The sequence below is a fragment of the Hetaerina americana genome, unplaced genomic scaffold, assembly GCF_022747635.1.
Source record: "Hetaerina americana unplaced genomic scaffold, ioHetAmer1.1.p SCAF_3, whole genome shotgun sequence".
NCBI classification, from domain to species: domain Eukaryota; kingdom Metazoa; phylum Arthropoda; class Insecta; order Odonata; family Calopterygidae; genus Hetaerina; species Hetaerina americana.
Window position 1 is genome coordinate 8149616 of NW_027286874.1, and position 12160 is coordinate 8161775.

General features: G+C 35.9%; 1 protein-coding gene across 1 annotated transcript in view; it reads left to right on the forward strand.

The window, feature by feature from the left end:
* The window catches only part of RhoGAP100F (Rho GTPase activating protein at 100F), a 90461-nt gene that overhangs the window by 30467 nt on the left and 47834 nt on the right, over positions 1-12160 (forward strand). The window contains exons 11-15 of the mRNA XM_071588807.1: positions 294-639; positions 3123-3595; positions 6367-6724; positions 9054-9214; positions 10881-11079. Of these exons, the coding sequence (XP_071444908.1) occupies positions 294-639; positions 3123-3595; positions 6367-6724; positions 9054-9214; positions 10881-11079 (1537 nt within the window). The remainder of the gene's footprint in view (positions 1-293; positions 640-3122; positions 3596-6366; positions 6725-9053; positions 9215-10880; positions 11080-12160) is intronic.

A 12160-nucleotide genomic window follows, 5' to 3' on the forward strand; every position in this document is an offset into this window, starting at 1 on the left:
AGATTTTCAATTCAACCTGCCAATATCGATAGCTAATGGACAGGTAGAGGTTGAAAAATGCCGTGGTGTACAAAAATTAAATTTAAAATATTTTTCTTGGTAGCTTGGATAAAAATCCCGATAGAGTAATTATGAAGGATACTGAGTAGATTTTTTTGTCTTAGTGTAATTCTCTTTGGTGCAGAATTTTCATTTCTGATCTGGAAAATTATATATGTATCCGTGTCGGTCGAATGTTTGGGCAGTTAGTGATTCCAACCCTATTACCCCTCCTTCTCCATTCGTCGTCGCAGGAGCTGCCCTACTATTCCTACCGCACCCACCTCAGCAGCACCCTGGACAGGCCGTTTACCCGCACCGGATCCTTCCGGGCCGAGTCCCTTGTGCGTTCCGCCTCCACGGCGTCCTCGCCCTCCGCGGCCGCCGCCGCCGCCCTCGCCGCCTCAACGCCCGTCTCTTCCTCCTCGTCGTCCGCCTCGTCAACGGCGGCCGCGGCCGCCATGCGACGGATGCGCCACCTCCTGGAGGAGGGCGGTGCGACGCCTCAGGGGGCTGGGCCGGCCGGGAGGGCGATCCCGAACCCCTCACCGACCCGGCCCGCCGACCCCCGCATCCGGCTCCTCGACATCAACCCCGCAGGTGAGGTGAGGGTGAAAGGTTGATCGGACCTCTCTTCAGTACGAGTACGTGCAAGCAATGACGATGCAAGTGAGAATCACGTGGCGTGGCGGTACTCGCACGTTTTTATTTGTGCATCTTACCACTTTCACATGGTCACTACCACACTGGTCACACCATGCAGTCCCACACTATTTATGTCATGCCGCCCTCGAAGATTACGCGGATTTTTTTCCCCTTATGGCAAAAAAATCCTTTCCAAATTTGGTACCATCTAATTTCCAGTATTTATTGCTGAATCTTCCATTTATATACATCACTATTTTGCAATAATTTCGTGAAATGACGACTGCAGAAGCCTTGCCTCTCCTGCTCGGCACTACACATGGCCCATTGAGCCGAGTCCCATTGCTGCCAAGAATAATTTTCATAATTACCAAAACTCTTGGGATACACCTTAATAATTGAGATGGGTTCCGGTTCCATTCCTCTGTAGTGTTTTTATCGTGTAACCCTCACTCAACTGGCCACCAATCACTGGGATCAGACGTCTTTGTAACCTCCTCACAGAGGAACAGATACTGCAACTTTTGTCTGGCTTCTACTTTTGACTTATCTATCGTAATACGGGTGACCCTACCAAGAGCAATTATTATTACTCCCAAAAGCGCAGCTAAAGGATTCATCTGAACACAGTCACCCTTCCCCATGTCAACGTTGTGACTATGTGGTCAATATAACTTCTCATAATGATGTAAATTTGAAAAAATATTGAAGATTAATTTCACAATTTTCCCCGTAATATGTACATAAAGTCTTGTTTCACCAATCAACTCAATGTTTCTCAAACTGTTGCAGTTGGCGGAATCATAATCGCGGGTGAAGTTGTAACACTATAATATTCCAAATTTAAGATAATCCTTGAACTGATGCAAAATAAAATTCCTTATTATGCTCAAGCTAATATTTCCTATAGAAAATTGTTGATTTTTATTGTCAAATATTCCAAATAATCTTTTTGATATTTTTACCATTTTTGCACTCATTTACACTGGTTTTACTCTAAATTTAAAAAAACTAGGCACACATAGCACTAAGACACTTAAAAATAGTTGAATTTGCGTCCAGAAATCCCATGTATCTATTTCTCTGAACTTCTCAGCACTGATTCACACAATACACGACTCGTTTAAAGCCCATCTTAACTGTTACGCCACATGAACGTATTGCTTTTGAAAACGCCTGCAAAAAATTTAAATGAGCTGAAGCTAACAGTTTCACCTTTTCGGAAGAGAGTCTATAATGGCTATGTCCTCACTTACCAGTTTTTTTAGAATACAAGACTTAAATATTGTTTACTTAAACTGAGGTGAGTGATAAGTCATTTTTGGAATCTCACCACTGAAAATTGGGCTTGATCACTGGATCCCGCTTTTAGCATGTGCAATGGTTATTTTTGCTGTAATATTACGCAAGAATGGCATACTCTTCTATTTCAAGCTGAATGCCTTGAGACATTCATATTTTTGAATCTTAAGTGTGTAAACTAGCGTAATCTTTTCGGCAAATATAATAGTTTTCACTACATGTATAATTTTATCTTAAGATTATTTCATTCTTTCAACAATTACTTAGCCATAGGTATATACTTAAAACATTGTTAACATTGGTAACATTTAACGAATTTCGTTAATGCAAGTGAATAGAGTATGAAGTAGATTTTCCTCATCTTTTGAAATTCTATTAGAAATACATTATGCTTGAGTTCAAATATACTTATGATAGTTAAGGTGTAGCTATTATTTTGGCATTGTTTAAACAAAACCTTCCTTGATGATTGGACAAGATAAGGTAGAAAACTGTATAAAAATTAAGTTATACATGTATAATACAGCATGGTGTTCTTCACCCTAATTACTGTCCTGATGGCATGGCACGAATGGCAGACTTTGCGTGAATGCTACATTGGAAAATTATGGTGCTTCAGTTTGTCAGTTTTAAGTTGGGCATCCATTTTTTTACTATTCCAAAATCGTAAGTTATTATGCATATCAAACGGTTACCTCAAGGGTAGAATGAATTCACACTAATGGCTTTTTAAATTATCAACCAACTCATTGAGATTTTTGGCACTCATTACGTCAATCAACTCGAAGCTGTCTAAAATCTTAATTTAAAACCAGTTTTGCGGGAAAATAAATCTTCCATTGTGTTTAATACCTTTCTGAGACTATTCATGCCTTGAGTGTATGACTTTTTCTCATACCATCCACCGTATGCATTATGTATAACTGGCACGAGCGAATGAAAGATACAATTGGCCCAAGCTACTGTTTGTCCCGGATCACTCTTTTACGTGGTCGGAAGCAAATACGTACACCCCAAACTGACTAAAGTCAAGCTAGACAGCTCGACTTTAATCAGTGCTGTGGCCAAGGCTCGCAATGGTGTTGAAGGGTCTCCACTGCTCACCCCCGCGATCCGCTGTCCCCGTTGCTTTCCAGAGTTCCTCAAGTACAAGATGGACAAGCCGCCGCCGCCGCCTCCCCCCATGTCCGTGAGTGGGGGCGGCATGGTGGGCGTTGGCGGAGGTGGCCCCGGCGGTGGGGGCGAGGGGGTCAGCGGCCTCCTCTGGGTTCACCTGCTGGCTGGCCGGGGACTTCGAAGCGGGGGCGGCGGGGCGCCCGTCGGCAGCGGCTCCTTGCCCCCCAACTCCGCAACCAGGGACCTCTACTGCGTGCTGGAGTGCGACCGCGTGCACAAGGCCAGAACGGTGGTACGCTCCGGCGAGCTGCTCTTCGACTGGGACGAGACGTTTGAGCTGGACCTCGTGGCCAACAGGGAGCTGGACTTCTTGGTGTACTCGTGGGATCCCCAGCTGCGACACCGCCTGTGCCACAAGGGCTCCGTCCACCTGCCCTCCCTGCTCCTTCCGCCCGCAGCTCCCCCGGCGGCACTCCATCAGTTGGCGCTCAAGGTCAGTCCGAGGGACTGAATTCGCATGCGTAAATTAAACCTCATGAGATGTAACTGCTTTTTTATTACAATATTTTTTGCATTACTTTAGAAATGGAGAAGTGTTTTTATTATTTGGTATATTTTTTGTAGAGCTTTAGTTTTAAAATTTTGGTGAAACTTCTCGAAGGACCAAATAGTTTCTGTGTGTATATATATTATAGTTTAATTTTTTATTTGCAGTTACACCTATGAATATGTATGGTAGATAATGGCATTAACTTGCCTTTTATTGGGATACAGCTATTCCAGAATTGACTACAATTCATTTATTTATTTTTAATTATTAATATTTTTTACCATACATATTTTTTTACAAATTACAATTTCAAATGAAAAATTCCAATGAACTACTTTAAAGGAAAAATTAATCAAAACCCAAATCAAATTTACAAATGATCCATCAAGACAAATTTAATCGCAGTATAGGTTTCACTAAGCTATTCTTGGCTTACCAGCAGGTGCCTTTTGATACTTGTCAACAGTGAGCTTTTAAAACAGATATTTAGTTATTGCATAACTATTCCTTGCATCTTATTTTAACTCCATATATTTTAGATTATTTTAAGTCCCCTCTCAAATAGTTAAATAATTTTCGGGCAAGAAGGCTTAATTTCTTAGAACCGTATTAGTACAACATCTAAATATTTCATTTCAGACTATTCATATTTCTTATTCTGTGATTTTAGTTGTGGTCTTTTTCTTTTTGTATTTTTCACTGATATCATCACAAATTATTCTCAGTTGTACTTTCCTATAGAAAGAATATTTAAATCTTTGAATTATACATCATCCGTAAATTTTCTACATGATGCGAATTCACATATCTTAGATCTCCAATATAAAAGAGTTATAAAATGACACCTTTTATAATAATTATAATCAAATGACAGTTCTACAAAAATGGTAATAACAAATTTACCATTTTTGATTTTCCTATTTCCAACTTTCACAATTATGCTTATTTTTCACTCCTTTTTCTCAATACGTGTATCTATGCTCAAATGTAGAAGCTGTAATTTGCCAATTCAGTTTAATAATTGGATACATAAAGTATTCATAGAATATTTACCATATATTATTCTTACCTCACTCCTAGGAAGCTTTAGTCTATGGACCTGATTAAATTGCAATCATTGAACTCACAATATGCCTATGGCAAAGAAGAACATTAATACATGACTACATCATAAAAGAAGGAAAATGTTTTAACTCTACAGTGCACAATTTGAGTATATGAATCACATTTTACAGCCCAGAAACCTTTGGCTTTTAACCTTGCAAAATTATATTTATAATTTTCTGACAAATAAAATGGGAGAAAAACATCACAATTTGCTTTAATTTATCACATTGAAAGATCTTTGAATGCTAGGTAGACCTTTTTTTCCTCACCCTAACCACTTCCCCTGACATCTGTCATTATCTTCCATGCCAGGCAAGCATTTTAGTTTTCAGTCTGTACTTGTACATTATTCATTTTAGAGGAGACCATGGCTTACCTATAGTTAAAATGGTAAATAGGAGTTGCCACTTATTATTTTATTGTTTTCCAATATTTTATCTAATAATCCCATAATTTTGTTTCTTTCATCAATATTATAAGTCAAAAAATCTTTATGTTCAACCTTATTAATTTTCTAGATCCAGTTGATTTAGCATCATGACTGATGAACATATGAACTGTACAACACACAGTTGGTGAGTTTCCAATTTCACCCCATCATTAAACTTTATTTTAAAAATATTTAAATTACATAAACATTTTAATCAGAGCAAATTTCACTGCCATGGTTTATCTCCAACATTATACCTGTAAAACACCATGATAGATAAATTAAGAAGAATAGTCTTTCCAAAGAAACTGCAGGAGATGCCGCAACAGTAACTTTTAACGGAGTCATCCGCTAATGTGCATTTCAATGCAACAATTTCAGAGTGTAAAAATCATTCGCCTTGACTGGGATTCGAAACCAGATCCCTCAATATCCGGTCGAGTGCTTTAGCAACTTAAGCTACCGAGGCGTCCTCTTAAACTCTGAAATTTTGGGGCTTTTTAAAGGAACAAGATGTTGTGACGAAATACCGTACATACAATTTCACAAACATTCGTAGTCGTGCGCAATGTGCCACAGTCCACGAGGTTAAAGCCAACTTTAAACACTTATGGTGTTTATACTTTGACAAATTCCAAAGAAACTGCGGGAGATGCCACAACAGTAACATTTAACGGAGTCAACCGTTATTGTGCATTGCCGCTGTTGCCGCATCTCCCGCAGTTTCTTTGGAATTTGTCAAAGTATAAACACCATAAGTGTTTAAAGTTGGCTTTAACCTTGTGGACTGTGGCGCGTCGTGCACGACTACGAATGCCTGTGACATTGTATGTACGGTATTTCGTCACAACATCTTGTTCCTTTAAAAGCCCCAAAATTTCAGAGTTCCAGAGGATGCCTTGGTAGCTTAAGTGGCTAAAGCACTCGACCGGATATTGAGGGATCTGGGTTCGAATCCCAGTCAAGGCGAATGATTTTTACACTCTGAAATTGTTGCACAAGAATAGTCTTCCTTGATTTTGATTCTCATGGATATCATATCATACCTGTACCTAATTAATCCATGCTGATGATCACAGTAAAGAAATTCATTTAAGTTTTTGAAAGAAATTTTATCTAACTTCATCAGATGTATCATTTATAAATCCTTTCATTTATAATTAAATATTTACTCTAGGTTGAGCCTCGGGGGACCCTTTATGTCAAGCTTCGACACATTGATCCTACCACCACATTTGCCCGTGGTGCTGGTGGCGCTGTGCTTGGTGCCATCTTGGGGCATCGGGGTAGGGCTGGTGGTGTGTTTGGAGTGGATCCAGAGACAGTGGTGGCTAGGGAAGGTGGGCCTGGGTCAGTTCCTCTCTTGGTGCGACGGTGCGTGGAGGAGGTTGAACGTAGAGGGTTGGATATTATTGGACTGTATCGTCTTTGTGGATCTGCTACGAAAAAGAGGGCACTTAGAGAAGCTTTTGAACGCAATCCACGATCTGTTGACCTTTCCCCTGATAATGTTCCAGACATCAATGTTATCACTGGTAGGTAACATCAAATGATAAGCCTACATTTATGCATGCCTACCAAACAATTATTTTTTTGTTTTTCTGCATAATAAGTATTAAGAAATGCAAAGTATATGGAAATACTTTTTATGCTTTTGATAAATTGACAAAATTCAGGATTGAAAATCCTATATAGTTTGTACCTCTGTTCACTTGACCCTTGGAAATTATTTTTTTTGGCATGAAAAAAGAATTTTTTACTTAAAGATTTCAATGCTTACAGTGAGTGCTTTACTCATCATATGGCTCTGTAATTCTCAATTTTGTGAAAATGTATATTCCAGAACAAGTAAGATATATAAAAAATATGACAATATTCAGAATTGTGGTTAATAGATGGACAAAGTTGCAGTAATCCATTGTGTAAGTTGTAATGTCTAAAATGAAGCCATATTTAAGCTAAATAAAAGATAGTTGACAAAATGTGACATAAATTAATAAGTATAAATGAGAAGTATGCATTAGCATGTATATAAAAAGGGAGGCTTTTATTAGCAGAATCATAAGTAGTAAAGTAACAATGTCTAAGTGTAAAAATAAGAATCACCCTGTTTTATAAGGGTAATGAAACATTTATTTTAATGAGTTATTTAATGTAACCTAACCAATGAAAACACCTTTTTATTTTTTTAAATATTCAGTTTCATGCATTGAATAGATACCTATCTACCCTTATCTATTAAACATTAAAAAATAAATTTCAGTAATACCCACCCTGCTTTTCGAATATACACATCTATCTTGTACTAATTTAACTCTTGTTTTTTATGGTTGCTAATTCATCTGGGCACTAGGGTATCCCAGATAGAACCAGTGAAAATCAAATTACCAAGTATTTCACAATAGGAGGCAAGATTCAAGGTTTTTTAAATGTATACATATTAATATTTATGCATAGCAAGATAAAATAATTTAAAACATTTGTTTTCAAGTGAATCAGTGGGTCTGGCACTGTGCTGGTTAGGAGTGCTGTCTAGTGCCTTTTTCCCTAAGCTGAAAGCCCATGAGTTTCATCCTTTGCAAGTATTTCAATGATATTAAATGACAAAATACTTCATAGCTATCAACATTCCAGAATATTTCAATTGGAAAGATTTATATCAAAAATAAGTCTTATGCTTAGAGAACTTATAAATTTTGAGAAATGAATTAACTGGTGTTATCTCTCATAATACCAATTCCAAAAATTGTTGTACATCTGATTTTATTTCTTCATTATTCTTACTTAATTATGTATATTAAACTATAGCAATTAAGTAAACCTTGGATTTTCAGCCTTCAACTTGATATTTTAGAAAAACATAACAGTTTCAGGTTTAACTTTGTGAAATTCCTTCATGATGAGGGTAAAAATAAACTTTACACTTCCACTTGATATTTTAGGCCTATGGCAAATTTATTATGTTATATACATGGGGCATGTTTTATGTTTTTGGTGCAATCCATATAAATGTGCAAAAAAATGACCCAATGCTTATGAATTAATGAAGAATTTATGTACTGGTTTGTGGAAAGTAGGGTGTACAGAAAACAGTATAAAAGGAGTAGAAAGTTAAGGGATTAAGGGTGAAATAGGCAAGTGATCAGCAGAGATACAAGCCAGAGAAACCCCTGCATATCTTTTTGGGCCGCATGCCATTCACTCTCTTCCATTCCATAAAATCTTGATGGTTAACTCCCCTAATCCATATGACATGGATTATGGGAGTGCATGCATCTCCTTCAAATTAGTCACAGTGGATCCTTTTTCCATGAAGGTGTTTGCATTAACCAGCATCCCCTTCACCTATTTCAGGGACTTGCCTTCAAAACAGGTCGACTGTGTATACCCTTTATATCAGGGATTCTCAATTTGGGGAATTTAAGGGTATCATGGGGGATTTGGACCAATAATGAGAAAAGTGAAATGCCTTGTAGACTACATGCAATCCGTATGATTGAGTACGTTTTGAATTCATTCTGCAACATTCAATTGTCACAAATAAAAATTTAATTGAAATACATTTACTGAGTTAAACTACATATTTTTGGGAGGGGAAATGATGATCTGACCATAGTGAAATGGGGGATTTAAGCAAAAAAGTAGAGAAATATTGGTCCATTTTGTATATTAAGTATATTTGTTAAGCATTTTGTATATTAGTATGTATATAAGTTGACCTAAACCATTTAGATATTCTAAATCATTGCATACCACAGTTTACTAGTACTTTTTTAACTTTCAATTACAGTTAAGGCATCTTTTGTGTTCTAATTCCTCTATTTAATGCTGGAAATTAAATGTTTTTTATTTCTATTTAATTAGGTGTGCTGAAAGATTATCTACGTGAACTGCCAGAGCCACTCTTCACAAAGTGCCTCTATCAAATGATGGTTGATGCTTTGTCAGTCTGCCTACCTGATGATCCTGAAGGAAATGCCAAGCTCATGTTTTCTATACTAGACTGCCTCCCAAAAGTCAATCGGGTAAATGAATATATTTTTCATCAGATTGTGAACATTGTGATCCATTTAAAGACAAATAATTCAGTGTGATTTATACATGAAAGTTTCATTATTCATGCATGTGGTTTTTTATAGTATAGTATCATCAAAAATGAATATTATTGCAAAGCAACAAAACTATGATCATAAATAATAAAACATCTTGATCCCAATACTACTGCCTAACCATACTGCCTCAAATGCATATATATGGTCTGAATATGCTATTATAAAATGCTTATCATAATCATTTTCATATAAGAAGAGGTAGGCAATAGCCTACTCATGTAATATGCAAAAAAACAGTGCAGAACTCTAGTATGCCCTATGTTGACTTCACCATTGCTTCAGTTTTCAGTACGTACATAGTTACATTCATAGAAGGAAAGAGGAGAAGACTGTAAGAGGCAAATACATTTGCATATTTTGTTCCAAATTGAATTCAAATAATAAAATATGTACCTATTGAGTTTTGTACCATCACCATGCCTCATTTGACATTTAAAGTGAGAAATACATGAAAAATATGGTCTGCATTTTTATTGTAAATTTCACAAGTTGATCATTAATTATCATTGAGAGAAGTTCTTTATCGTTTTGGCAAATTTTTTGGAAGAACAAATTATATTTTTTATGTTTCAAATGTAACCTAATTACCCATCAATCATTCAGTTTCAATATCAATTTTTAAATAAATTTTAGCCCCTAGAATCTATAGGACAAAATTTCAATATTATTTATGTTAACTAGGTAAAATACCAGAAAGCATGCGATACTTGTGCCTACATACGTAATGTTTTCTCCATACATTTCTATATAGGTAAATGTTCCTATATAAATTTCTATACATGTTCTGTACCATGTATGCGTAAGAGTTGAGTAGGGGTTAAGCAACAGATGAGCAACCAATCCAGCCCCCCTAAACCTCTTTTCTTCATGTCATGGTGAGGGTTACTCTAGTTGCACCATAGCAAAAAGATTAAACCAATGACCTTTAAATAAATATGTTCATGAAAGCATTCCTTGCTCCAAGAGAAAGTCTGAAATAAGTAAACTCATTGTGGGTGTGTTTAAGCTTCATAATTTCAACGAAGACAGGGATGAATTACAGGACAATAAATGGTGAAAAGCATATGAGGAAAGCAGTAAAATTATGAATCCATTGCTGGTAGACTAGATTATTCAGCAATAAAAAGTGTATCTGAAATTCAGTCAAGAAATTCAAATCCTTAATTTTAATAAGATGTTTTGTCTTCATGTGTACATGGGTTAAGGTTTGTAAAAACAAATATCAGAATAAATTAGCAAAACAGAGTTAATTAGAAATATGAGCTTCAATTTTTAATATCCACTTAGAGCTGCAAATAAGTTATATGTTTATTTCATGCAATATTTATATTTTTATGTAATGTCCAATATTTGAGGATGGATATTTAGTGTATTTTCTGTTTGCCAATCCAGATTTGAAGTGAAACTTTTTGGGCATGCACAAAGGCTAGATATGAGCATTTAGCTCCATAAATTGACATGCATATACTTGAATATTATGCGATGAATATTTTCAAATAGAATTTTTTCAATGATTATCTATATTATCATATAGCATTTCAAGAGTAATATTTCAACTTTATATTCATGCTTCTTCCAGTGCACATTAATCTTCCTGATGGATCACTTAGCCCTAGTGGTCTCTCAATCTGAACGTAACAAGATGTCTCCTCAAAATTTAGCTGTTTGTTTTGGGCCAGTTCTTATGCTTCAAAGTGGAGAAAGTGGAGGGGATTTGGACTTCCAACAACCAATTGGTGTCCTAAAATATCTCCTTGAAATTTGGCCAGCTAAATCAGGTAATGTGCCCCTGTCTAATCATAGGACTTTTTTAGTCATTTAAACCGTGACATTTTACTATATATTTCATAGAGACTATAATTAAAGCATGAAAATAGTGTAGGTACTTACATTTTTAGGTCAGTTTTTAACATCCTTGTTGTATTTTTTAACAAGTAATTATTAGTCTTTAAGTGGCTGAATGATATGTCAAATATTTATGGTTTTATAAAATGTATTAATTAGAATTAATGTTGCAAAGATATTTTTCTTTATATGTGATGAATTGCTTGTAGCAACTACCTTATCAAGACTAGTCCTGCTTCAACGAAATTATTGATTTCATGATGAAGAAAAACATATTATTTAAATCTATTAATAAGGCTAAAATTCTTAGAGACAATTTATTGGTAATTCCAAAAAAATATAAATTTTTAGGGACTGAAGAAAAATTAATGTATACTCCCACAACAGTCGACTAATCACCTAATTCATATTGGCTTCCTACCTTTCCTTACTGTTATTTTGAAAAAATATCCAAGACCTTTTTTGGATTTTTCTCCCCCATTTCAATCTGCTCTGATTGCAATCATATTCAATGGCTTCTTCTCTCTATGTTTAGTTAGCATTAGTGAAATGCAATAAACAGCTTACAAAAATAAATCACCTAATGCAGAGAATTTCAGCATAGTGTACAAAAAAAGCCAAATATAATTCAGATGTTAGTATAGGATACATTGGACACCAAGGATATTATGCTGTTCCCACATTAATCCCTTTGGTTGGACAATGGAATTACTATCAACCTATAAAGCCAATGATGTTGATTCCAGCGATACTGTCACCCAGCCAAATGGATCAATTAGGGATCGATCACTAACTTTGGTGTCATCTGTACAGTACAAATCGTTAGATGCATTTACATGTATTGAACCAATACCAAGAGATAGCTTAGACAGATAATCTTTTGAAATTTTTCTGTATGATCAATAAATGAATGCTATCAACACTGTATGAGGTAGTTTGTATCAACAAGAAGAGCTGTGGATATCTCTGTTTGGACAAAACTAAATTTTATGCTATTTCCTTTTACAACCTGTT